Source organism: Hermetia illucens, chromosome 5, assembly GCF_905115235.1.
Source record: "Hermetia illucens chromosome 5, iHerIll2.2.curated.20191125, whole genome shotgun sequence".
NCBI classification, from domain to species: domain Eukaryota; kingdom Metazoa; phylum Arthropoda; class Insecta; order Diptera; family Stratiomyidae; genus Hermetia; species Hermetia illucens.
The window spans coordinates 39,492,787-39,520,550 of NC_051853.1; the positions used below are offsets into that span (position 1 = coordinate 39,492,787).

At 39.7% G+C, this 27,764-nt stretch overlaps 1 protein-coding gene across 1 annotated transcript; it reads right to left on the reverse strand.

Moving 5' to 3' along the window:
* On the reverse strand, positions 1-27,270 carry LOC119658010. Its single transcript, XM_038065235.1, has 6 exons — positions 27,031-27,270; positions 26,012-26,841; positions 25,741-25,889; positions 12,223-12,505; positions 3,958-4,200; positions 1-140 (listed from the first exon to the last, which is right to left on the reverse strand). The coding sequence occupies exons 2-6, from the start codon at positions 26,726-26,728 to the stop codon at positions 60-62; spliced, it is 1,473 nt and encodes a 490-aa protein (XP_037921163.1). The 5' UTR covers positions 26,729-26,841; positions 27,031-27,270; the 3' UTR covers positions 1-59.
* Positions 27,271-27,764: the final 494 nt, after the last annotated feature.

Genomic DNA, 27,764 nt, shown 5'->3' on the forward strand with positions numbered 1-27,764 from the left:
TATTTACATAGAACTAAATAAATTTATTGATAAAAATGCTATAATTCTTATAAGGACGATCAAAGCTCATTGTGAATATATTCTGTTGTGACCTTTGCTTCTCCTTCGTGGAATCCAGTGCAGTCTACTGGGAATCGTGTCTGTAATTAAAGATATATTCATATTTTTAATATTTTACACCAATTGAAATATCTAAAATTTGTATTAAAATGTAAAGAAAATGTAAATTATAGTTAAATAGAAATTTAGTCTAACAAAAGATAATTTTAGAGAAAGAGGAAGAAAGGGGGAAAACCGCCAAAAACATCGATAAAATAAACAAAATATAGATCAATAACTGCAAATCAACCATGAAAGAATGGGATCAATTCAAGATATTTTGATTAATCGTATAAATTTCCACCGTGGTACAGTAAATTTGTTGCCAAAAGACCTGAATTTTATGGCAGAGGAGACCACGTTGATTTCGCAAAAGGCATGATTTCCATGGTTGAATCCAGCCAACATTCATCAAACAGGTCATTACTGAAGACAAGATCAAGGTTTATGAATACGACACGCAATCCAGACATCAGCCGAGTTAATAGCGTGCAATCAATGAGGTGAGACCAAAAACAGGTAGGCTTTAATGAAAAAAGATGGCAATATAGCTAGTAGATCTTGCACCAAGTTATCGCACTGTCGCGTCGTACAATGCCTTCTTTATCCGCAATCATCCAATCATCCAAAAGTATCTGACCTGACTTGGCCTTTTCTTTTCCTGTGTTTTCTCGACTCAAGAAATCACCAAAAAATGCGTTTCAGCAGCAAATAGATAATGAAGAAATCGGAGATGACTGATAAACATACCAAATAGTATAGTAAGTCTTCCCCCCCCATCATAGTGGAAGATCGCGGTTCAAATCTCACTCGTAGCAGTGGAATTTGTATCGTGATTTGACGTCGGATACCAGTCGACTCAGCTATAGATGAGTACTTGAGTCAAATCAGGGTAATAATTTCGGGTGAGCGCAATGCTAACCACATTGCTTACTAGAGGGTACTGGTACTCCTGTAACGTGCCGTTACGGTCTTGAATGAAATGCTCTAACACAGTTGACGCCCTGATCCAATTGGTTTGTTGTGCCAACGACTGTTATTATCATTATTAATCCCTGCCCTGAGTAGAGAAAAATTTGTCCCACATATAATAACACCCGGTGGCGAGAGCTTTTAGGTCAGACCAAGAAGACTATACACAGGAGCAGCAACTCCAGCGCAAAAGGGGTCACGGAATCTCATTGTGCACCTTTCAGGTAGAGATGAGGTAGGTGAGTGCTATTGGCGTGTCGATGTCGCGTAGATAGTTTTCTTGTGTGTGTTTCTCCATCTTATCTCAGGAGGCATCCATTTCCGGAAGATTGATCTTGGATGCATCTACTTATTTGCTCCTCACTTTCTAGAAGAACAAGCGTGGATCTTTCCCGAGAATGTTGAGCGTGTTTGCTTCCAACAAGCTTCCCATAGAGAGGTTTTAGATTCGGTATACCCTACAATTCGCATTATTCAAGGCAGGAGGAAGAAACCCTCTGGCACTTCCTTTGCAATTATTCAGCTCAAGCTGCAGTCAGGCTGCAAACACTAACTAAACAATTCGTGGGAACTTCAAAGAGATTTCAGGTTGCAGCAGCTCTGTTGTGCATGTTGTGTCTACTCCCTCGCCCTCTGTTCTTTTTCTTTTTCTTCAACTTTGTCCTGTTCACAAGCGGGGCTTGTTGTGATCGGTTTCGCTATTTGACTCTATCAAACGCCTGATTTGGATGCAATCTCCAGGCAAATCCCCATCCAACGTATCAAGCCACCGTCATTTCGGCCTGCCTTTTGGTCGCTTATCATCGACTTCGATGTTCAGACCAATCTTGCCGAGTGAATTTTCGTTAGCGCGAATTGCGTGACCATACCCATCGAAGACGACTCTCTCGCAATTTTTCCACGATCAGTGCAACCCAATAACAATCGCGGATATCTTCATTTCGGATGTGATCAAAACGTGTCACGCCACTAGCCCAACGCAACATCTTCGTCTCCATTACCGCAAGACGCCGTTCATTGTCTTTTATAGTCGGGCAACATTCAGAACCATAGAGAGCGACAGAACGGACGATATTGCGATCAATTTTAAATTTGAGACCTTCGTTGATACGTCGATCACAAAGAACACCCGTTGTGGAACGCCACTTCATCCGGGTGGCGTTAATGCGTGAAGAAATTTCATGACGCAGTTCTCCATTGGTTGATAGCGTTGATCCGAGGTATTTAAATCGCTCAGTTCTGATCACTGCCGCTGTAAGCGATTGTGCTTGTTTCATGCGGATCGGTTGTCAAAAATTCAGTTTCGTTTAGATTCAATCTGAGACCGTGTTCCATAAGGCGATCATTCCATTTATGGACAATTTGCTCGAGATAATTTTTGCTATTAGATGCTATGAAAACATCATCTGCATAAAGCAGGGTATAGGGCGCTGAACGTTGGATGTCCTGGACGCTTCCTTGATGAACACCAACAGAGGCACGAAGCGGTTTTGATATATAGCCGCCATACTTCGAACTTTACTTTTCGGATTGTGGTAGGGCAATTGGATCCAGCGCACGAGTTCTTCTGGCACTAATTGTTGTCGTAAAACATACCAGATGAGTTCGTGTGGCACACGGTCTACCGCTTTCTCCTGATTCAGAAATGCAAGGCAAAGAGGGCAATGCTTCTCGCAGTGTTTCTCCATGAGTAACCGCGCACCGTGTATAGCGTCGGTAGTTCCGCAGTTTTTGACAAATCCGGCTTGATTCACGGTTATTTCGATGATTTTCCGAATACGGTTGTCAAGGATGTGTTCAAAAATCTTCATGGTATGGGAAAGTAACCGGATCGGATGGTAATTTGAACATTCTGCTGGACTACCTTTCTTTTTGCATATTGGAACTGTGGTACTTTCTTGCCGGTCAGATGGTGTTCTTCCTTCCTGAATAACCCGATTAAAGAATTCACTGAGCCAGCTCTTCGCTTTCCAGAGCTTAAATACGATGTCGTTAGGTCCTGGGGCTTTCCCCGATTTCATTCGTTTTATTGCTTCCTACACTTCAGTTGCGCTGTCAGCAATGTCGGCAATGATTTTGGAAGTGGAGGATGAGCAAATTCTTCATTTGAAATCTGCTCGAAGTATTCTCGCCATCTATCCGTTGCGGCTCGACGGTTGGTAAGCAAAGTACCGTTCTTGTCATTAATGCAACAGAAGTGTTCGATATACTGGGTACGTTCGTTACGGCTTTTGGCAAGTCGATACAGATTTCTCCCGCCATCCCGAGTGTCTAGTTTATCGTAAAGATTTTGGTAATGATCCACTCGGATGACAGCGACTGCTTTCTTTGCTTCCCGGTTGGTATTTAAAAAAAAATGCCAATTGGCCAGTGTTTTATCGTCGAGAAATTTGTGGTAGAGGCGTTTCTTTTCACGGACCTTCATTTCAACATCACCATTCCAAATCCAGTGATGGTTGATGTACCACTTACCCGGCTTGGTGACCCCGAGGGTTGTACTGTTCGTAGTGACCTTAAATCCATCAACTCCCAAAATTAATTGAGAAAAATCAACTCAATTTGGAAATAAAATTGTGTAAAGATGGGTAAAAATTTGATAAGTAGAAAACCAAAGGTGTTTAATATAGAAGCTATTAAATTGCTCACGACGCATTCAGCGGACATCAGAAAAGTCATTTTCTTTTCAACACTTCCAACCTTAAAACCCCATTACGATGTCGTCTATACTTCAAGAAAGCAAAAAAGAATTACATGCTCCGTGGTTCTGCTCATGAGCAGTTTGTTAATTCGTTACCAAGACTGTAGATACAATGGTGATCTCAATTAAGTTTTTTCCAAACACCTATAATTATCTATAGTGCCCCATAGAAGTTGATAAATACATACCTCACAATTGTATGGGTCGTTTATGATGGCGAAAAGTGTCCAAAACGGCGTTCCAGTATGCGCGCTAATTACCCATGCAGCTGCCATACTTCCAACTTTTGTTGTACCAGATTTAAAACCAGCCAGGCCTAGCTTTTCATTTGGATCATGCGAATTTATATCGCATAAAACAAATTTATCACATTGAGGATTTTCCATTGCAAAACGGTAGGCACGATGTGTCTTAAGAACTGGTTCAATTACCTGAAAAATTAATAAAGAAAGTAATATAAGACAAAATGTATCTTTAAATAGCGGAAGTCTATACAGATATTCGAAAATATTGTCAAATTTATTCGCTGAATTACCAATATATTTTTGAACTTTAAGGAGTTGTGAATTTTTCCATTTCTTACAGGTGAATTTTCCGTCAATTATAATAATTTTTGTACCTATTACGTGAAAACTGTATATTCCAATTTTCCTATGCACTAGAAATATCTTAATGGTCTTAATGGTCATGGATCAAAGATTATTTTATGTGAATATCTGATTGTCAGCACGTTCTTCCGCATATGAATGAATCATGCGATGAGTATCTTTTAACTTTCACGATCGTTACAGATACAGATTTTTCACTAATTTATTTTCATTCAATAGCATTCGAAATAGATTCCATGAATTCGAGCATTTTTTAATAAATAGCTAATAAAGTTTCACTTCTCGCAAAAAGGTTAGTGCTCATATATATGTATAATCAACAAAGTTGCATCACAAAATGATCCACAAATTCAGGTATTATAGAAACTAAAGCCCATGTGATGTGCCAGACCTACCAAAAAGTATTTCTATTCACAAACAGTATAATTGCAAAAACCACTCAAGGCCAAGCATAAATGACTATAAAGAAGCAAAATTTATGAAAAGCAAATAAACACTGAAGAAGGGAACAACTGATTCCTGAAGAACCAAATTGTTGCCAGAAAAGAGAGAACCATCTTTTTCACTCAAAATTTGTTTGATAAAGTCTCCGATTGCGCTGAACAAATGTCAGCTCATTTTCAAAATAGTGCCGGCGGGAAACCGTCATGTACTTGAGAAGGACATTTTTAATTTAAACTCAAACAATATCTAGAATATTCAACCCTTCCTTTGCAGCAATCGAAACTCTAACCCTTCTTTTATAGTACAAGACATAACTACAAAAGATAAGTTAATAACCTCCTTAGGCAGCACGGTTTAATATTTCATATTCCCCTTGCCTGAAAATGGAAAAAGCTCTCTATAGTGGAAGGAAAGCAAATTAAAGTTGGCTAAAGACACTCATTCAGAAATAACAGGAAAGAAATTTGCTCATATTGCTCATATTTTCGGAAAACAAGTCATCATCATCATCAACGGCGCAACAACCGGTATCCGGTCTAGGCCTGCCTTAATAAGGAACTCCAGACATCCCGGTTTTGCGCCGAGGTCCACCAATTCGATATCCCTAAAAGCTGTCTGGCGTCCTGGCCCACGCCATCGCTCCATCTTAGGCAGGGTCTGCCTCGTCTTCTTTTCCTACCATAGATATTGCCCTTATAGACTTTCCGGGTGGGATCATCTTCATCCATACGGAGTAAGTGATCCGCCCACCGTAATCTATTGAGCCGGATTTTATCCACAACCGGACGGTCATGGTATCGCTCATAGATTTCGTCATTGTGTAGGCTACGGAATCGTCCATCCTCATGTAGGGGGCCAAAAATTCTTCGGAGGATTCTTCTCTCGAACGCGGCCAAGAGTTCGCAATTTTTCTTGCTAAGAACCCAGGTTTCCGAGGAATACATGAGGACTGGCAAGATCATAGTCTTGTACAGTAAGAGCTTTGACCCTATTGTGAGACGTTTCGAGCGAAACAGTCTTTGTAAGCTGAAATAGGCTCTGTTGGCTGACAACAACCGTGCGCGGATTTCATCATCGTAGTTGTTATCGGTTGTGATTTTCGACCCTAGATAGGAGAAATTGTCAACGGTCTCAAAGTTGTATTCTCCTATCCTTATTCTTGTTCGTGTTTGTGTTTGACCAGTGCGGTTTGATGTTGTTAGTTGATTCGTCTTCGGTGCTGACGTTGCCACCATATATTTTGTCTTGCCTTCATTGATGTGCAGCCCAAGATCTCGCGCCGATAATCGCCTGCTCGATCTGGATGAAGGCAGTTTGTACATCTCGGGTGGTTCCTCCCATGATGTCGATATCGTCAGCGTAGGCCAGTTGGGTGGACTTAAAGAGGATCGTACTACTCACATTTACATCAGCATCACGGATCACTTTCTCCAGGGCCAGGTTAAAGAGAACGCATGATAGGGCATCCTCTTGTCGTAGACCATTGTTGATGTCGAATGGTCTTGAGAGTGATCCTGCTGCTTTTATCTGGCCTCGCACATTAGTCAGGGCTAGCCTAGTCAGTCTTATTAGTTTCGTCGGGATACCGAATTCTCTCATGGTCGTGTACAGTTTTACCCTGGCTATGCTATCATAGACGGCTTTAAAGTCGATGAATAGATGGTGCAACTGTTGTCCATATTCCAACAGTTTTTCCATCGCTTGCCGCAGAGAGAAAAACAAGCAGGTATTTACCCAAAATTGAAGAACTGGGAAAGATTATTATCATATCATCAGGAATGAGAATTGTTGGAGAAGAAAAAGGATAGATGACGGGAGTCTGTCAGTGGAAATAAACTTTCTATGGATAAGACTAGTTCTCCTAAAGAGGAACTTTCTCCAAAGGGACTTCAAGAGTTATAAAGAATTATCCCTAACCTCAACCCCCACCAAAACGGCATTCTTCCACCATATCTAAGAATCGAACTCTTCATGAGTAAATTCGAGGAATCAATGGAAAAAAAGGAATAGGTATATTTTCTAGCTAAGATAAGCAGACAATTTTCGAGAGGAAGGTCGAATTACTACTGAAGAACTCTAACAAGACCCGTAAGAATATATCTTCACGAGGATGGAGCAAATAGGTGTTTTCATAAAATTAAAAATAATAGAGAAAGTAGGAAAACTGTCTAAGTGTGTTGAGGAACACTTGAAGACAAAAAGTGATCCCTTTATTCCCTGATCCATTTCGATAAAAAAAAGAAATACACACCTCCGATGAATAGCTATGAAAAACGCATATATATATATATATATATCTAAGGAAGAATGGCCCTAATGAAACAACTGGAAATTAGGAGTACCAAAACCAAATCTCTGCACCTACTCGAGAACATTGACGAGGAGGTAGTAATGCAGAAAACCAACCTGTTTACCCAGGAACAGAAAGTAGCAACCGAACAAACCAAAAAACTGGTGTCCACAAAAACCGGAGAATATCAATCAAAGGACCAACGGCAACGAATATCAAGCTATCAAGAAAATTTAGAAATCTCAAACCTCCCTAAAAACATCAGAGACGGTGCCACCATCATGGGTATTTAACTTCTCCTTCCACTAATAATAATGCTACACTAAAGTTCAAACATAAATAGATGTAAAGACTTTTTCATATCGATAAAAGCAATCATTTAAACAATAATCATGTTTTATTTTGAAAATGGATTTTTCCAAATTTCAGGTAACGATCAAGGGCTCAATGATATTAAAACTGGTTTAAGATTGCCTACAAAACACTATCTAACTGGTCAAAAGCGTATGTCACTTTCTTAATATTTTGTGTAAATGCAACATGCACCCGTGCAGAATACCTAATGAAAGCCCTGAATTAGTACTTTTAGAAGCAGATCTTAGTTTTGACATCAGTTGCAAAATAGGAGAGTGGGGGAGTCCAAAATGCAAATTTGAAGTGAGGCAAGATTCATTTTCGTAGTTTCCGAACACAAAGATCTGAAAAAAATCAGGGCGTACAGGACATACGTCTAGTATGTCTCAGGGCAAAGTACCCTGATGACACGACTTAGACTGAGTACCTTGGTTTTGTTGGTATTTATTTTCAGTCCAACTAAGCTTGCCTTCTTTTCCAGATCCAGAGCCACTTAGTCAAGGCCCATGACCTGGTGAACAAACAGGCAGATGTCATCAGCATAGTTGAGGTATTTGAGGAGCGACGACATAGTCCACTAAACCCCCTCCCTCCTCCAGCCAAGGCAGCATGAAAAACTTTACCGATAACGAGGAAAAAGTATCGTGGGCCAGATGCAACTCTGCAAACTTCTCTTTGGACTTCAAATTCCACATTTTGTTTCATTATATAACGCTATGATAATAGCTATTAGTTTCTCCGGAAATGAAAGTCCTACCTTCGCATCTTACGATCCTTCCGTTCTTCCACTTATTGGGAAACATTTCGGATTCCCAGCATTTATTATAGAATGAGTAGAAATAGTAACTCAAAGACCTCAGGAACTACAAAGAAAAGTTTCATGCGATATAATCCACAGACGTAGAGCTCTACTGGATGTCACTCGATTTGAAATCGTGGTGAAGTGTTCCTTCCACCTTCTTGACTGCTCATCATCGTGGATGAGAAGTCTACCATTTATGTTCCCGACAGGACCATCGAAATATAATACTTCCTAGAAGCTTTTTTGTGGTGCGATATATGGTACCGAACTGTGGTATTTTTTGATACTCTGAAAAGGCATGATGGAATTCTTTTTATCACGGAGTCCATGCATCACTCTCGCAAGCAATCAAGTGAATTATCAAGCCCTTATGTTTATCGATCGATCGCCTCTCCTAAACTACATGTAGTAGTTCATAAAAAGCCCTATTCTCTTCTACATATAAGAAAATTCTCCTCTATATATAAGACCTCCGTCAGTAGAATCTCATAGACAAGATTCTGACAGAAATTGGCTCAAAAGGCACAGTAAAGTAATAGTCTACTACTACTAGGCTTCCCAGAGTGCATGTAACTACGGAAATATTCTGCCGAAACTTCGGGCCCCTTTTAGAGAAAACGTATATAGTTCAGACGGCAATTTTCTTCTTAGTTAATGTTTGCAGGCTACCATTATTAAACTATTCTATTCTTTTACTTTTATTTCTTTAAATTTTGCCTGGCATTTTTGCCATTTTTAATTAGCAAACACCGCCTATTACAGCAGTTTCGTTTGGTTTAGTGGCGGGAGTTGCAGCTCCAAGCACTGAGGCCTTTGTTAAGCCCATTATCCTATCCTCGTACATCGCCTATCAACGGCATCTCCCCTGCGACGTTCACAAGTTTTTACAAATTTGACAATATTCTTCAGCGACAAAGAGTAGGCGGTCGCTTCGTTGAAAAAAGCGTTACGAAGATATCTTTGTCTGAGATCTGAGGAGGCAAGGCTGTCTCCTTCTTCTCCTCAAATTGGGTGCACGACATTGCCCAGAACACAATCAAAACTTTCATCTGGTAGTTTAAGGAGCAGTGTCCCTACTAAGGTTTTTACGTACCATTCCTTAAAGGGCAACAAAAATGCTGCTCTAGCGGCCTCGGGTTCTTTGACAAAGATTTTCACCTGCCGGCAGGAGTTTAAATCTCTTCATTCGACTGCGTGAATCCTTACAATTTCACTCTTCAGAGTAGACTAGTCAGGCCGAATACCAAAAACACACAACTGGTTTGACATATCATTGTTGTTTAGTGCTGATAACACTACCTGACTGTTGGAACAGATTCAAATGGTGCGATCACGCCATTTTTGTTGCAAACATTCTTCTGCTGCCAATGAAATGGCATATATCTTCACCTGAAATATGCTCGTCATATTAGGTCGAGCCAGTGCTATAATCGTTCTTCCTGGAAAGACCCCTGCCCCCGATCCCTCTTCCATGACCGTGACCACCGATGGTCAAATTTTATGGGGTCTCTAAACTCAAGGGACTTTATCGACCATTCTTCCCTTTTGGTGATTACAACAGTGTATGTCTTTTCAAAGACGACTTTGAGAATTATATAATTGGCAGGCATCAAGGCCACCTGGTATTTCCAAACGAATTTCCAAATGGTCGCATGATGGAAATGCCTTTCCACGCGTCATGATGAATGGTGGTAGATTTGGGATAGCATCGAGTGACGCGGTCGACATAGTATTCACTGCTCCGGTGATAGTTAAGTAACCGAGCTTTTGAATCTGCGCCAATAGCTTCCTGCTGTTAGCAAAGTTTAGTCTCGGCCACCAAATGATGCATACATACATCAGAATGGGTTTTGTTATGGATGTATACATCCGATAAATCCGTTGTGGTAAAAGTCTCCAGATCCTTCCTATCGCCAAGATTTCTAATATTGTTCCTGAATATAGTGCCACACCGTTAGCTTTGAGTCGCATTATTACGACTAGATTATCCGCAAATGCTTATGTAAACACCTTTGTGTCCCTCAGGAGCCATAGAAAGGTGTCCATTACCAGGAGCCATAGTGGAGGAGAGAGAGTCGCTCCCTGTGGGCAGCCTCGAATACATCCTGACTCAATAGACTTCTTTTCGACCAGTACGTGGATCGTTCTCCACACCGGCAAGTGAACGAACCAACTGATTAACAGCGAATCGATTCCATCCTGTCTTGTCGATTTACCAATCACTGCGAATGAAACACTTTCGACGTCCATGAATGCGCCTAAGGCGTATTCTCTTTCGGACATCGCCTTCTTCATTTCTGCCATCTGGCATGGCATGTTTCCCACCTAGGAATATATGTATTCCTTATGGACCGATCTACAAGTCTTTCCAGTCCTCTTACTGGAAAAAAAGTTATACTGATCAGTCGGAAGTTTGTTGCGTCCATATAGGTAAATTCCCCACTGTTACTAGAGTTAAATGCCCATTTCGTTCCCTCCAGTAATACTACTTGACATGGCAGAGTCCAATTTTTCGGTTGTATGCACCTATCGACCCTGAGATTAGATGTTGGAAGCTACCTGGGAAGTGCACCTTCAACCAAATGATTTGTCGTTTCTTCATCGCTTAGTGTGTACCCCCCGCTTTGTAAACGTAGATAACTCAACTGCTGGCTACTTTCTTTGACAAGGATTCGCTTCAGCATTGATGTTGCCCAGAGCGAGCTAATCTCTACTCAAAAGCGTCTTCAAGATAACCGTTGAACTGATTTTATGCTCTTCTTTAGAGATCGCTGAGCCTCTATGTACCGATTCCAGCCAGCTGTCAAATCAAGCTCGGCGGAGAAGCATCTTTGTCGTTCTCTTCTCTTTTGCCATATCCGAGTTGGTGTTTTACCCTTCTTTGGCGTTTTGAGTGGACAACTTTCTGCAAAAACTTCTGTAATGCTATTTATGATCATCTGAGTTGTTTTCTGAATTCTCGCAATGGATTTGATGCACCTAAAAGGGGTCGCAACTCGGGCGTTCATTTATATTTTGTACCATAACACAGTCTCTCTTCCGGCGATTTCGAAATGGAGTGGTGAATTCATGCCCATTACAAAATGAATGCGCTTGTAATCCGAGAGTGTGATATCGGTATACCACCGTGTTGCCGATGACCTCTCGCCTGACCACGTTGAAGAAAGTGGGTTCATTTCCCAAAGTGAGGATCTGCAGTTCGGTTCCTACCAGATACACTAACAGTCTCGATCCTCCCGTGTTGATGTAGGAACTTCTCCAGCATAAATGGTGTAAGCGAATTTCTTAATATACTCGCATCTGCACATTCATTCCCCATGTTTCTCGTAGTCTTAACTCCCCCAGTTAGATTCCAGTTTTATTGGAAATTATTGAGGCAAGAAAACCCTTGACAATATGGAACAAAAATATTGATGAAAAGTGAATGATCTGGTTCAAAAATAATTTGAACTCTGAGAGTTTCACCTTTACAAAACACAGAGAATATTAAAAGGACTTTGGTTGATCTCCAGAAAACACCGTGAAGGCCGTTGAGACCCATAAATTAATGCAATAAACCACCATCCTAAAATTTGAATTAAAAGAGAAGTTGCAACTACTGACGCAATACAAAAAATATTCTTTCGGAATCGTGACGTGTTATTTGCAAAAGCTATTATCAGTCAATACACGCTGACTCCAGTTATGTAAATTTCTTTCTGTTTACTCTGAACACATTCTTGTTTCTCAAAAAATTCACTTGAGAAGTTGAAATTGTTTTTCTCTTTCGATTTATCCAAACCTAAATGCTTTTCGTATCCAATCCAAACAATGCTTAAAGTCAACTGCATTTAACTCAATAAGAATAACGGCCCGTAATCCGGTTCTGACTGAAAATACCATCCAATTTCTTTCGTAGGCGTTACAGTCGTGACACAATGGACGAGAAGAGAGAAGAAAGCAGTTGGTTTCTTACCTCGAGATTAAGTGTGTCAGTCAGTTTGTCGCTTAAATCTGTAGCATTGAATTTCTGCAGAAGGCCTCGAGCTTGGCCTAATTTCAAGAGTTCTTTGATGTAACTGACGGCTGGCTTCACATACGTTCTGGAGTCGACCTTCACATTCAAATGGCGCTTGGCAATATGATCCACTAAGTTAGAAATGGTTTCACTGGGACGGGCCGGGTCAAAGAATGCCGTCTTCGGGTAGCCTTGAGATTTCAAGAATCCATTAGTCATCATTAAGGCAGTTTGGAAATACCTGCGAAAGAAAAGAAAGAAAATTGAATGGTTAAAAAAACATCTTCACTTCCTTTCACGTCTAAAAGAAAAGAGAGTAAAATGCTGATGAATGTGAAACTTGTCTGGGTAGAAAGCGATCAGAAAAGTTTTGTGGGTTCATCTCAATAATTTGAGTATGACAAAAATCTAGGTCATATGACCCTTCAATGTGGGACATCGTTGAAGTCGCCGCGAATGAGAAATCAGAAGTGAAATTATACTTTTACCTTCTTCTGAGGTCGAGGTAAAGATTCTTAATCAAATTTTTATGGAAGCATGTACACACATATCTTTTAGTAAAAGTCCGCAAGATTTTTTTCCGAATCGCCGGCAAAAGGAAAAAAAACATGCCTTTCTGTAGTCGAATGCTTGATCAATCATCTGAAAAAATCGTTGAAAATGTTTGGAAGTTTGCATTCGGTAAGAAAGTTACTGGCCTGAATCTTTCGTTCTGAAATACTAAATTGCATTTGGTAAGTGCTTACAATTGTACACGCTATGCTCTCGTGTGGAAGTAAAAGATTGTTATTGTTTATTATTCCAATTACTTCTCCACGCTAATGTGCTCCTAACTAGGAAAAAGATATTTGATGTACACATGCCCAGAATAACGTGTAGAAAACGAATTCATATTTCAAATTATTACTCTCATTTCCAGTATTATCAATTAAATCAGAGAAAATCTTTGAAAATTTGAATTAATTGGAGAAATAGGAACATAGGTATTTTGCAATATTCTCACAAACTTTAACAATCTAAATATTTATTACCTGTCGCAACCCGGTCCCCAATTTGGTTAGGAAAAGAGGAGGAAAGGGTAACTACCGCTACATAGTGACTAAGGGAATAATGTATAGTATAAATTAACATTCACGGAGTAACATATGAAACAAGCCTATCCGCTAGCACCTTTGGTTCTTAGCTTTATCTCTATCTAAGACTTCCTAAGAAATTCTTCCTTTCGCCTACCTATTCTAAACATTCCGTGGGCGGTTCATTACGTATATTAAATTTTCACGTCAAATAAGTTGAAAATTAGTATGATTTACATAATGTATTGAACATTTGATGGCTTAGTAATGAGTCTAGTAACTTATTGCAACGGAAGATTGTGGTTCAAATTTCACCAGTGGCAAAGGGTTATTTCACATAGGTTTTCAATCGATTTAGCTGTGGAATCGAGGGGTCCTCAAATCTTCATTTTGCGTGTTTGGGTCCCTTCCCATAGGCCTGAACGTTCAGACCTCCCTCTCCTTTTTCAATAAAGCTGCAACGCCAAATCGATCGCGAATATTCAGATTTCGGGTATGCTTATAGGAAGCTATTCAGTGTAACATCTTCATCTCAATTAGCCAAGCGGTACCCATTATTATTAGTGAGCGACAGGCCACGCAACGCCGCCGAGGGCTTAATGCAATCGAACTTACGGTAATTCGTAAAGTCATTTCATGATACAATTTACCATTGGCTAAAAACAACGATTCGAGGTACATACGTACCTTCATCGAAACCCGTCTGCGACGTGTCATCGGGATAGGTTGACCAGACATTATTTCGAACAGAGAGCTCGGTCGGCGCACAGGCCAATTACCCGCGGACAAATTGATGGAAAGGCAGAAGTGGCAATGGATAGATAGCACATTAAGAAAGGGCGACAATCTATTGCTGAGTACGTCGTCCAGTAGAACGCACTTTCCGAAGATGGCCGAAGAGTTGGTCCTCCTAAAAGCGCTTGGCAGGATTGATAAAACAAAAGTTTTATCAATGAGGGAAATAGAGGCGTTTCTTCTTATGGGTCTCGCTTTTCGAAAGTATCACGTCTCTGTTTAAGGATTGAGAATGGACTCATGATTAAATCGCTTGCAGGAGCTGGTGTTCGTTCGTATTACATTAGCCGGAGTCTTTAACCTGCGGCCCGAGCATCTGTCTTTTCGCCGACATGACTATTAAGGTGAATCGCAATAATTACGTAATCGTTGACAGACACATTGCAGGTCTTTATGAAGAGTAGTTACCATCTTTCTCGACATCAAGTCAAATTTTCTATGGCAGCGACCCACAGTAGATCTTTCCTCCTCAATCGCATTGAATACAATCTTCGCCAGCCTTCTTGCAACTTTGTGTGATTTAAGCGCGATTTCGATAAGCCAGACCAAAAGACAGGTAAAGATTTAGTCAATGACATGTAAGGAACTGTGTGAGGCGTTTAAAATACAGCCCCCCCTTTTACCTTTCATGCAATCGCATGTCAACGGAATACTTTAGAGAAACTCCACGGACCCGCTCAGGCAACTTTTGCCACTTCCCTATTATTGAGATAACTCTGTCCTCGTGATTGGCTATAACTTATCAGGATGGTCATTCAATTGAAAACAACGTACAAATCGGACCCACTAACCTGTGAATTTCGGCTTCCAACTCCGGTCTTGGGATGTTGAATAGAGACACACGACTTTCACGACTTTGTTCCTAGTTTAGGTTTGCATGCACTTGACCACCACCCTCAAAATGCCGAATTATATGGCTTTTCCCTATGAAGCTAAGGTTCCTAAGCCTCATTATCATCCCACTTTATAGAAAACAGCTCATTTCTCCGTTAACATACCTGTAGAGCTTTCCATTTTTGTGTTGATCTGCGACTTATCGTGCCATACGTGATAGCCTTTTTTGCCTCAGGATTTACGGGTTCTTCCCTACCTGTGTATCCAATCTCTTTGTTCAATTAATTTGAAGTTCAAATTAGCCATTTATGCAGGGGGTTTCCTTTGTTGGCTAATAATTGATTTTTATTAAATAAATGTGATATTTTGTGAATCACTTTTTCCCCTCGTCAGTATTTTGTCTCTTCAGGGACTTCTTCTCACGTGATTTGAAGAATTGCTGCCATTTTTCCTTCTTCGCCGAGGTATAGGGAGAAGCGATGAAACTTTGATATAGCTACATTTCGCTCAAGCTATGCGTACTTCGTCCTCAATGTTGCATAATCATTTGGCTCTCTGATTACAATCGAGGGAGATTGGATTGTCGCGATCTTTTTTAAGGTTATGTGTAAAACAAAACGATATTAAAATCGGTTTACTATCTGTTTGTCTGTCCGTCTGTCAATCTGTCTGCCTGTCTGTCTGGTTGCCCGTCATATGCGTTTTCTCGGAGACGGCAGTAGCGATTCACACCAAATTTCGTGGAAAGGTGGGAACTGTGAACGCTCACGCATACAGTGAGTTACATAATTCTACATCGAATTTAAGAGAGGTAAATGCAAAAGAGGGGTGTAAATTTTATTTGCATCAAATATGGTCATGTGGGGTATCAAATGAAAGGTCTCACTTAGTACTTTTCAAAGCCGGTCTTAGTTTTGACATTTGATGGAAAGGTGGGGAGTGCGGCGGGTCGAAATAGTCATTTTTTTAAATCAATGAAAATCAAGAGCCTGCACACTATATGGTGCCTAGGCTCCGAAATATCCTGCATATGATAGATATCAAATAAAATTAATAATAGCATATTACTATAATTTTTAGTAATTAGCTGCAAAACTTCCCTTAAGTTCTAGAATGAACTTTTGAAACTTTGCAACAATATATGTATAACATACAATATAAATTCATAGAACATAATCTTACCAAGTTTGGTGGAAATCGCATTATTACTAACTAAGTCATAACAGGTCAAAGTTGTCCCTTCTTTGCAAATTCAAGACCGAATATGAATATTCTCATATAAAATATGCATATATTACATACTACGTACTAATGGGACAAATGCACACTCAAATGTCTTTATAAAACAAATACACAAAACCTTTCATGCCTGAAGCGTCCAGCTTCCGGTTTCCCGACTTGTTTTATTTTATTTCGTTATGATATACTCTGTGACAGAGACCAACTCGTGCCATGTTCCTTCTTTTGCGAATGTATTGTGTTCAAGAAGCGTTTCGTTTTTCATTTCTTATTTAACGTTCATTTATTTCTCTTATTCCTTAGTAGCTGATAATATAGTATTCAAACTAGTAAAAAGAAACTAGGCTTAAATTAGTGATTGGAACTAAGGAAGTTCTTACATTTCGTCCATTGTATTATTTTTGCCCGCTATTGTCGCGCTTTTTGTTTTACCCATTGTATTTATTACTATTCACCTGACTATGTTGTGACTTTTAAGACGATATGAAACCTCTAAACAAGCAGGGTCTACATTACCAGGCTTTATGTGACCATCTCTCCGAAAGAGGTCAACGAATTAATTTCAACACCACACGGAGTTCAAAATTCAAAACGCGACTGACACCCTCTGCTTATTCTTATCAAGGCACATTTGATGCATTTGTCGCGGGATATTTCTTCGTTAACTGCTCGCCATCAAGGGTTTCAGACGACGTAAGCAGATACCTCGCCTATTAGTCTACACGTGTTTACATCTGCTGAATCGATGGCAGCGCACGTAGAAACGCTAGCGCAGAACGACTGCATGAAGGGTTACAAAGCTCGATTTTTCAACTCATCACCACAAATGAAGAAAAGTGAGCTGGCATTTATTACTTTGACTGTACCATTTGCAGGGTTCCTGGAGCTGCCCTTATCCCCAAGGGTACTCTAGGCAAACCGGTAAGCAATTATTATTCACACGTAGAATGTGAAATTTTCCGACCACTAAGACGCTATTCTTCTCAGATGATTTCTGGTAGTCTATTTCAACCTATTATGCTAGAGACACAACCTACCTATCATTACCTGTTTGTAGCTTTAACTAGGAGGACTTCAAGGCACTTCGAAGTGTTTTACGAAAAGGTGTGAAAAATTATGTGATATCTGAAGGACCCACCTAGAAAAGTGGAGCTCGCAGAAATGATGCGGCCAGGCTTCTTGCCAACAATACAACGGAGTATTTTCCATAACTCAGCGACAAAGGTGCACAATTTACGAAGACTTGTGCAACGTCAAAAAACACTGGAAGAACAGTCGTCATCTGCTTCATGCACCTCTTCTGCAAGCAAGGCATGGAAACCGGTGCACCTAAATCATTATAATGTTTAACTGGAAACGAAAGTTTCCTCCACTTCCTTCAACACTGATTAGTAAATCTTCTCCAAACTACAACCATAGTTCTATGCTAGATCGAGAATGCTGCATATTGCCAAGATAGCTCTAGAAGATATTAGTTGTGTTGCTCAAAAGTAAGCAAGCTACCGCGTTTCTATCGAAAATATCTAATTTAAACTGGAAGCCACCCATAAAAAATGAAAAATCAGTTTTTTTGGCTGCTGAAGGAGATTACTTGCTTCAAATATCTTTTATCTAAAATTTGAAAATGTAATTTCTAATCAAACCCGCAAATCGTTTAATTTTCAAAACAACATATGTTTGAGACCTTCAAGTGCTTAGTCATTATTATCTGAAATGGTATATACATAGTATCTATGTCACATATATCTCAAATCTCTCTAAATAATTGCAAAGGCTAACAAACAACATGTAACATACTCTGTCGATATCACCGTTACATGTAACCATTCCCATACACTCTTTGTTTGAATATCGGCCACTTAGCACTAAAATCATGATCCAAATATCTCCACATTCTTAGAAGAATGTAAATTGGATCTGATAATGGCGTTTTTGTCATAAGTAATCGTATTGAATACGAACACATTGATATTGTTGCTAATATTTGAAGTGCTATCGAGGTAAATAAGTCCGGGCATTCTTCAGTACATTTCTAACTGTTTAACTGTTTAACCATTCTAAATTTTCCGACAAAGTGGGTCTGAGGAACATTCAAATTCAGCCGCCGTCTACTTATTGTTACAGGTGCGGCATAAATTATTATAGAGGAAATTGTATAAATGCAGTGCTGCCAATAAGCAATTTGGCCAATTATTATGAAGACCCGAAGACTGGCCCAATAGATGGATGGATGATCACTCACATGATGGCTCGTACTTAAATCAGTGCTGTTAGTTAATTGGGATGTGTACAATGAACTTCTGAGTGAAAAATTTATCAGGCCCCCACGAACGACTTTTATTTGACTAGTTTTTTAACCCAAGCTATACTCGTCCTTAAAATTGCTGCCGACGATGGATCAATAAAGGATTACCTTTCATTCAGATTCCGGTGATAATTTGAAATCGAAATTTTCAAAAATGTTTATCATATATGTCCTTTACGGCAGTTTCTTGCAAAGAAGTGCCAAAAGATATATGCAATAGCGACTTTAATTGGTCAAATTAGGCTCACAACAGTTAATCTTCAAAGATAAGGTTGAAAAGAAATAATATACTGAGGGTAGTAAAACTTTAGGAAAATGAGAAAAAAATAAGTCGCGTGTAAAGCTGAACTTGACCATTTGTTTTGCCTCAATTCCAGCGCCAGATACCATTCCTAATTTTCCTGTCTATAAGAGCGGTATCTCGCTTTCACCTTTCTAGGGTCACAAAAATTTGGGAAATGGGAAAAAGAATTAGAACTGCCTAGTGTAAGGTCCTGGGTCACTTAATCCGCATTCGGGCATTTTATAAGGCCCCCATGGTATAAAAGAGGGAAAGAATCTTGGCAGCTAAAATGCAGCGGTGAAACCGCCCCGGACGCTTTTAAAGATATCGAATTTGGAGATCCGGCACAAAACCGGGTTGTCTGGAATTCCATTCTAAAGCCGACCTAGAAGGGATACCAGTTACTGGACTGTTTATTATAATGGTAAAGATCAGTGGTTTCAGGTGAGCAGGGACTTGATGACAGCTTTGTCAAACTCATGGTTCCTGACTAAAATGATAGCTTTGAAATGGGGACATTATTAATAGTCTCATATACATTCAAGTTGACATTATGTCTGCCCTTTGAATGAGTCTCTGAAGTACACTAGTAGTTTTATTTCGGGGAATCAACCAATACTTGGCCTGTAGGACGTTGAGCGTGTGAGATCAGGGGTCCGAAGTTGAATGCAATGACATTGAATTTGATAAAATGACTCTAACTTTCATTGCGGTGAACTACCGCCATTTATTATTTAGAGCTGAAGTGAGAGGAATAGAAAAAGGTTATACCAAAATTTAGGTAGAGATGTACCAGCGGCATGGGCATAAGCAAAACGTAGATTCGCCAAACTTCCCGGCCCGTTTAACCATAGTTGCAACAGTGTAGTTTTTCTGTCTGCGTTTTTTTTAGATTTTCCACGAGGATGACTTTTTCTGCGACATCCACATCTTTGGCGAACCCCAATAAATTCTCGCAAACTCAAACGCGGTTATTGCGCGTTTTATTAGGCTGGTTGAGGTGTGAAAAACCTTCCCACCGAACCAATCGAGTATCGGCTTTTTGGACAAATCAAACAGAATGCGTGCCTGCTCACAGAACCCTAACGCACCTCCAACCGAGTGGATGGTGATGTTTGGTCTGCCAAAACGTTTACGTGGGTTTGGAATTTACGGCAGACATCAATCATCTCGAGCCGGCATTACACTCAACGAACAGTCGTACGCCATTTATCCGAAATTCTGACAATTGAAACACTACAAATAATCAGTGCTTTTGATTCTGTCAAAGGAAATCCTTTGATGAAGGATATGCTTCATTCTGACAACCTCGTTAAGTTTCGAAATAGACCTGAAAGGGGCAATGAACATCCTAAGCAGGGAGCGAGAGAAGGATTCTCCTAGTCTTCTTTATCACAAAGTGAGCGACCTAAATTTTAATTGAGAACGCTTCGACAAGATATGTTTAGGATCCATTTTCATGTGGAAGCCTCCGAAAGTAAGGGACTGAGCCTAGCGATTTCAGTATATACTTTTATTTGCTAAGTCTTTTGATTAGTTCCGCTATTTGCTTCCGTTCTGATGCATGGGGATTCTTACTCTCGCTGAGAATATTGAGGTGCTCGTTGTTACCAAGCATGGATAGCATGGCCAGCTACTCTACTATGGTGTCCTGTAGGACGCAAACGATAGGCGGAATTTCTACTTCGTTCCTAATTTAGCGATATTTCGAGCCGCTGAATGAATCGCTCATTTCCTAAATTTAGGATAGTCATAGATAAAAAAAGTTTTTAAATTACTCCGATATACTGAAAATTCCCAGTTTTATATATAAAGCAACCCTAGATAGTTCATAGTTGATAAAACACAAAACTATTTAGAAGTGGAGTTCGACTCCAAAGTAAGGTAGAAACATCTTATCCAGGAACACCATCAGAAATCCTTCAGAATGCTTTGGTGCTGTAGGATTGTACTGGAGAATAACTGAGGATTTTTACCAGAACAGATTCGCTGGATATACGTATCCATAATGAACCCTATTTTGATGTAGGTATGCATTGCCTCATTACCGAAGCTGAACTTTACTCATAGCAGGAAGCTTCTATAGATCAGTTGGCTTAGTTGCCTAAATATTATGGAATCGATGGTAATTATTCCATCTACGACACTACTACTATTAGCTTCATTTGAGAAAATATAATATAATAATAGTATAGGGGTAGCTACGTGATTTTTTTCAGATTTTTCGGTTAGGTAGTTTCTGAGGATGGCCCCGTAAAATAAATGACTACTTTCTTTTGCATGTACGGAGATCCCCCTTAAACTCAATATAGAATAATTTTACCAATGAACGAGTGATATACAGTAGGCTGCTCCCAATTGCAGAAGTGAAAGGAGGCCTTTCTGGCAAGCAATTCTGATTATCAATATAGATGCAATAGAAGAAGGCAAATGCTTTATAGGGGTAAGACTAGATTTGAAGAATGCTTTCATCTGTGCAAAATTAAAGAAAAAAAAAGTTGAAGCACTAGCCAAGGCCCCGATATAAATTCTATGCATTGTTCCCGAATTTCCCCGATGGAGAAAGCTGCCTCGCAACTCATACGATGGACACAAAAATTCCCATCAACTTGCGGCGTACCACAGGTTTCTGCCCTAGGTCCCTTACTATGGTTGATTATGTGTGATGGAGTGTTGCCAATACGCCGTCCTAACAGCGTGAGGACTATTGGCTTTGCTGATGATATCGGAATTACAATGGCAGCAAAAGATTTTCGAAAACGAAGCGATCAGTTTCTGCTACTATTCGCTGAAAATAAGTAGATAATTCTAATCAAAAAGAACAAGAAAGTGAAGGAAAGAACAGTGACAATAAAAAACAAATAATTTACTCCCAACCAGCGATTAAATACTTCGGAATAATGATCGAAAGGAGGCTTAACTTCAATAAAAACATTGAATGCATCTTCTGCTACAGTGAAGATCTCAAGAATATTCCCGAATATTGGGCAAAATCGACGTTTTTTTTTTTCAAAAGTAGTTAGTTTAGTGTTACTCTACGCAGCTCGAGTATGAAGAAATGTGCTGGAAAATAAGCTAAGCTGTAGGAAACTTAGGTTCTAGGTTCAAGAAAAACCCCTTCTTAGGAGGTTGCCACTTGATTAGACCTAGAATGGAGGATGGTGACGGGTTTATGGTATTATTTCCGATGAACATATAGTAAATTAAAGCGAATTTAGACAAGGCTGACAATATATGCAGGCGACGTGTAATATACTTGTTCAGTTGAAAGTGAATTGAGCTTCTATCGCTAACACCAATAGAGCCCAGAGTAAACTGTTAAGTATCGATACCTACTTCGGAAGAGTGGCCTTCCCACAGATAACTCCTGCAAAAAAAAATAGATGGGACAAAATATGGTAAATAAGATAGAAATTGATTTCAAAAATTATCATGATAATAGTGTGATAGCACACCAAAAGTTAAAGTCAGTTCATATTCTCTCAGATCAGGTATTTGTCATTTGGCGGAGATCATGCTGTCTTTTAACATAGAGAGCTGGCATGCTGGTGTCCCTATTACATTATTATTGAAGATCATCTCCAAAAAATGGCCAATGATACAAAACAGTACCAGATTTACCAGGACTCAGTTCCTGAAGTTTCTGCATGGCGGATAAAAATATGTTTCGCTTGAATAAACATACTTACAAGCATGTGTTTGGATTCATTATGGTGATCCAGCTTTCGGCCGCCGTGGCAGACATTACAATGGCTGCACGATCCCTTAGACAACTACCTAAAGCGACTAGACTTCACTCCGAAAGCATTGGTAAAACGTGCCGACATAGGCCCATTCCCAATGCGAAGGAAGACAGCAGCCTCCAGATATTTAATTCGTATCCCGAAACACTGACAAGAACACGGTATCTACAATTTTGGAAAGAAATGGCTTCCGGAAAAAAAGACGTCTAACATTAAAAGGTTTAACCAATTTTGCTAGAAACACTACAAAAAATATAACTTGGAATAAATTTCGCAATCAGTTATGTTCCAGGGTTATTAGTACGAATGTGATAGATTGTGAATCACCTGGATAAAAGCAGAGTTGCAGACCTCGCCATAATATTGGAAAAGCATTCCCAAATTGAAGGATCCAATACCTATCCTCAACCATAGAAATGTTATCTACTACAGAGAGTGCGCCGACTTCTCGTTGGAGGAGGCCTTTCCACGTTACCTTGGTATGAGATCTAAAGTAATATAAAATGCATGATTATTCTGTCCTCTTCTTTATATTGGCTCCAGGTAACTAAACCTCATTAACTGGAACAAGTCTAGCACATCACCCCAATTTACCATGGCGTTAGTTTAGGGAGGAGTGGTCCGTTAAAATCCCTATTAAAGTCTTCAAGTCAGTCTGTTAAGCGGCCTCGGATTCTTTCCAAAAATTTTCGCTTGCCATCTTCAGTTCAGTTTTAATATTGATTCAATGATGATATAGTCAATTGGCTGTCGAAATAACAAACTGGTGTCACTCTACTAGTTTAGTGACAAACATTCTTCTGCTACGAAAATGTAATTTTTCCAGGGAATGAAAAGACCCCTAAGTCCGCTCCACTTTCCATGGCTTACCAGTCGGTGAAGATCATGCCCTTGACCACAAAAGTCTCACGGCTGTCTAGCGAAGATTCCTCTTTTTTGGTGGATAGTGAGTATATTACCTCTTATTCGTATTGTTTTTTTTCCCCTATTTGATTTTCAATGAGATGGAGCCACAAGATAGAATAAAGACGGACACGAACATCCATGACGAACCCAGGGTAACGAGATTAAATAGCTCACATTCCACCAACCCGGCATGGGACCACGTATTTACTTGCAGGATCATACCACTTGAAAGCCTGGCATTACATTGAACCAGGACGGAGTGTCTCGTCTTCTTTTCACATACAACAGTGCAACGTAATGGATGGCGAGCGCTTTTTTTCATCGAGCAAGTCCTGGCTGTCCAGGATCGAAAGATATGTGAAGGTGCCTTCTGAGAATCAGCATAGACACCTGATGTTTACCCAGATATTTCCAGATCGAAACATGGCCAGACGAATGGTCGTCTTACCGCGCGCCAATAGAACCACGCTTGCATGCGTTGTTAATTGTCTTCCGTTTTATTTCTAGTGAATGAAGGAAAGATTCGGGAGAGTTTCTAATGGCCTGGATGGGATAGTTTCTATTACTCTAATAATGCTCAAGCAACCGAGCCTTTGAATCGGTGCTAGCATGCATGCATATATTACAATCCTATAGGGCCAGAGCAATCTGTAAAATATTGACATTGCTCCTGGAAATTGTGTTTCGACATTAATTTGGAATCGAGATGCACTCCTAATTGTTTAACTGGTTATATTAGTTGGATTTAACCTTCCCCTATAGTGGGTAGCGTTTAATTCAACCCAATCTTTCTAGCGTTCATGGTGAATTCTTTTCTGAGGCAGCAGGTACGGATTATTTGCAGAGTTGCATTTATGAAGTCAAATATGCTTCTCTTAGCCTCCCTCTCTCTAATTTGTCAATAGTTACTATGGTTAGATCATCTAGATATCTTCAACAAGGACTCTCTTTTCTTCTAGAAGACATAACAAAGTGTCCATTACTAGTAACTATAGCAAAGAAGAGAGGAATACTCTCTGGGGACAGCGTTGAAGGTTCTGGCCACTTCCCCCACTTGTTTTCAGCCCCTCTCTGCGAAAATATTCTGAACACGAAGCCTTTTTTTCGACAATTGGAGATCAACGAACAGCTGCTAAAGATAATTTATATATTTACCGTACATTGGTTGGAGTTCACTCCACTCAAATGGTTGAATGATCGATCCTTGAATTCGCATGCAAAGGTTTCGCCTATTCCGTGCATGTTGTGTCGCAACACCAACTGTATATCCACATTAAATGCTACAAAGTAAGTTAATCTGTTCAACTAGAAATGGAGGGGGATGCAATCACAATTTTAACACCATAATCTACATTTGCCTTTGAATATTTCCTACATCAATCTTCATTTGACAAAGTTCTGAAATCATAGCGGATAGCAAACACATTGAATTCATTTAGTTTTCTTATCCGAAGGATGGGGTTTCAACTCAGCTTCAGACGTTGCAGGAATATGGAAAAACATCAATTCAATCATAAATGCAGACATGAAATCCTCAGAAATTCGTTGATTCTGGATCATTATATGCGTAGATGATTCTCATAGAGGCAGGCACAGGCAAATTTTCAACAACACCGAACAAGTCTGTATAATGTTCGAGTTATGCCACCGCATTTTAGGAAAAGATACTAGTAATTGGCAATAGGAAATTGAATATCCAAGGACAAAGAACAGGCACAGGATATGCAAGGAGCCCTCTCTAGTTTTGCAGCGATGCTAAAGGCTTCAGTAGCTAAGGCGCCGTGAATAATAAAGAAAAATCAGGTATCGAGTTATGAATGTGGGATCTAAGAGCAGGTTCTATCTAAACTGCGTTTTGAAAACGGAGTACTATCAACATTTAGCGTCACATATAAAAACTGACTAACCATATAATGCGGAATGAATCGAATTTTCATGAATTTTGTTCTGCTTTGACTCAACTCATAGAAAACTGATTTCACTCCAAATGAGTAAGATCTAAGTTAGTGCAGATTTCGCGTTAAGATTTTATGGAAGAAAATCATAATATCCCGTTTTAGTGGTTACGAGTACTTTACTGCAAAATGCTATTAAAAATCTTTTCTTTTCTATTACAACTAACGGAAATTCGCGAATAACGACCATTATTCGCCAACAATAACATTCTTACTAAAATCTTCACTTTATAAGTTCAGCAAAAATTTTCAGTACACGTTTGGAATGCCGGCGCCGTCATTATATTTTCAGCCATTCACAGCGACACGAATTTTCCACACAGATAAATACCTTGGTACGTACCTTTGATAAACTTCGGGGTTGGCAAGATAACTAGCCCAATCAGCCAGGTAAACCGTCGCTGCCTTTATCCAACGTCGTCTAAATGACTGATTGTTCAATGAGTCGAATAATTTGTCGTAGTCGAGTTTCCCGTCGCGTCCAGTGAATCCCTAATGAAGATTTCAAATCAGTTAGAGAACCGATAAGTCAACATCAGAAATAACTGTGCCACTCATTGTATGTAGGATAAGTCTAAAAGCACCATAAAGTAGTCCTAGAAATTTGCGCTTACCTTGAAGATAGCATTAATTCCAGACTTGTGCCATAACGCTTCTGCCAGTTCCGAGTTCGAAAAGTGATCCCAAAGAACATGAATATTTTCTAAAAACGGTGGGAGTACCCAAGCGTGATCCTTATGCCTATCTTGGGTTTTTTGTCCTTCCGGTCCACTAAATGAATTCACTGCTTGGAGAACCATTGGCAGAAGGCTCATGAGTCCCTCACCTTGATTTCCTCCCGAACTTCTTCCCGATTGCTTCTGGCTATTCATGAAAGCGCTAGCTATTTGTAGAATCGAATCCAAACCGATTCCTGACTCTTCTGAAGGAGCTTTCCGTTTTTGTCTGTGACTTCCAGTATCTTCTTGGGGATCCGGTTGGGTGAACAACTCAATCACATTTCCAATAATCGATGGGTCAATACCGCCACCATTTCCGTTATTCGAGTTACTCAGCATACTTCCCAAACCGGATATGATTTGCGCTAATCCTGAATTAGATTTCCCTGTGGCTCCAGGTTGCATTAGGTTGCCCAGAAGTGCTGCAACACCCGCAATTCCTCCTCCTCCGCCTGCATTCCCGTTTTGATTCGCGAGGGCATCTTGCAGGAAAGCGGATGCCATGTCCAAGAGTGGGTTTGAATCATCATCGCGACCTGGCCGTTGAGTTGTGTGACCGCGCGAAATGTTGATACAAATAAATATTACGAATAAGATCTTTTTCAGCCACATTTTTATCCCCGTTCAACTCTTTAACTTATATTTATGCACCCGAAACGTATAATACAAATGTACAATTCACACGCTAAAATCTACTAATGAATGTATCTGAACTAGTAACTGAACTGAAAGAAATGAGGAGAACGTTTAAGCTACGAAATACGAAAGATGCGGCGATTCTGTGTCAAATAGCGGTAAATTAGCGTAGCACAAGCGGTAAGAACTTGTTTCTTTCTTTGCTATTTCGCTTCGTATTCACACAACATAACGTCTTGAATTCTTATTATTCGAGTCGTTTCAAGCACTTCACTAACTTTACATTACAATAATTTTTCTCACTTAATATTGTCGAATTTGAATGATAGTTGCTTAAGTTAGATGCAATTTGAATCACAGTTACTATCTTGTGAGGTCTTATGAGTGTGTCTACCCCTTTCGAGAACCCAACCGAATCTGCCTCGATGTACCGATGAAGGCCAACCTAACACTGTCTTGGAAGATGGCCGGAATGAGAAATGCGCAAGACCATCTTAAGAAATAGACCTGTCTGACTAACTGACTCAGGCTAACAGTATAGCTCACCTTAAATTTGAACACGGAATTGTTTCTTACACGTCAGAAGTAGGCAACCTAAACGTATCTTATGTATTTTCTGGAGATACATGCGTGAGTTTGTGAAGGTATACGTAAATGTATATACATGCATAACCACTGATATTTTGATATGACTTTCATTCAAGCATTAAATTTAACAAATCGAAAACCAATGCCTGGTTGCTTAACATTTAAGGGTTTTGTGATTTTCTTATATTTGAGCGCCTAGTACATCACATTATTCATTATAATGTGGTACTAGCGTTCTGTAATGCCCCAGGGGGCAATAAAGACACGAAAAGACAACTTTGGGCTACAATAATTGGTTAATAAAAGTAGGATTTCCACCAAAATCTCCTAAATTATGCAGTGTGTTCACCTTGCAATGATACAAAATCTCACACTTCTGGGGTTAAGTTAAACTTTCACAATTTTTTGTAAATTTAAATAATGT

What these genes read in the sequence shown, in the direction of transcription:
- LOC119658010 (XM_038065235.1), bottom strand. Translation starts at nt 26,728, where the DNA reads ATGTGGCTGAAAAAGATCTTATTCGTAATATTTATTTGTATCAACATT. An exon ending in GAATTAATGCTATCTTCAAG is followed by an intron (nt 25,890 to 26,011) that starts GTAAGCGCAAAT and finishes AATCTTCATTAG; the next exon opens with GGATTCACTGGACGCGACGG. An exon ending in ACGACCCATACAATTGTGAG is followed by an intron (nt 141 to 3,957) that starts GTATGTATTTAT and finishes CTTTAATTACAG; the next exon opens with ACACGATTCCCAGTAGACTG.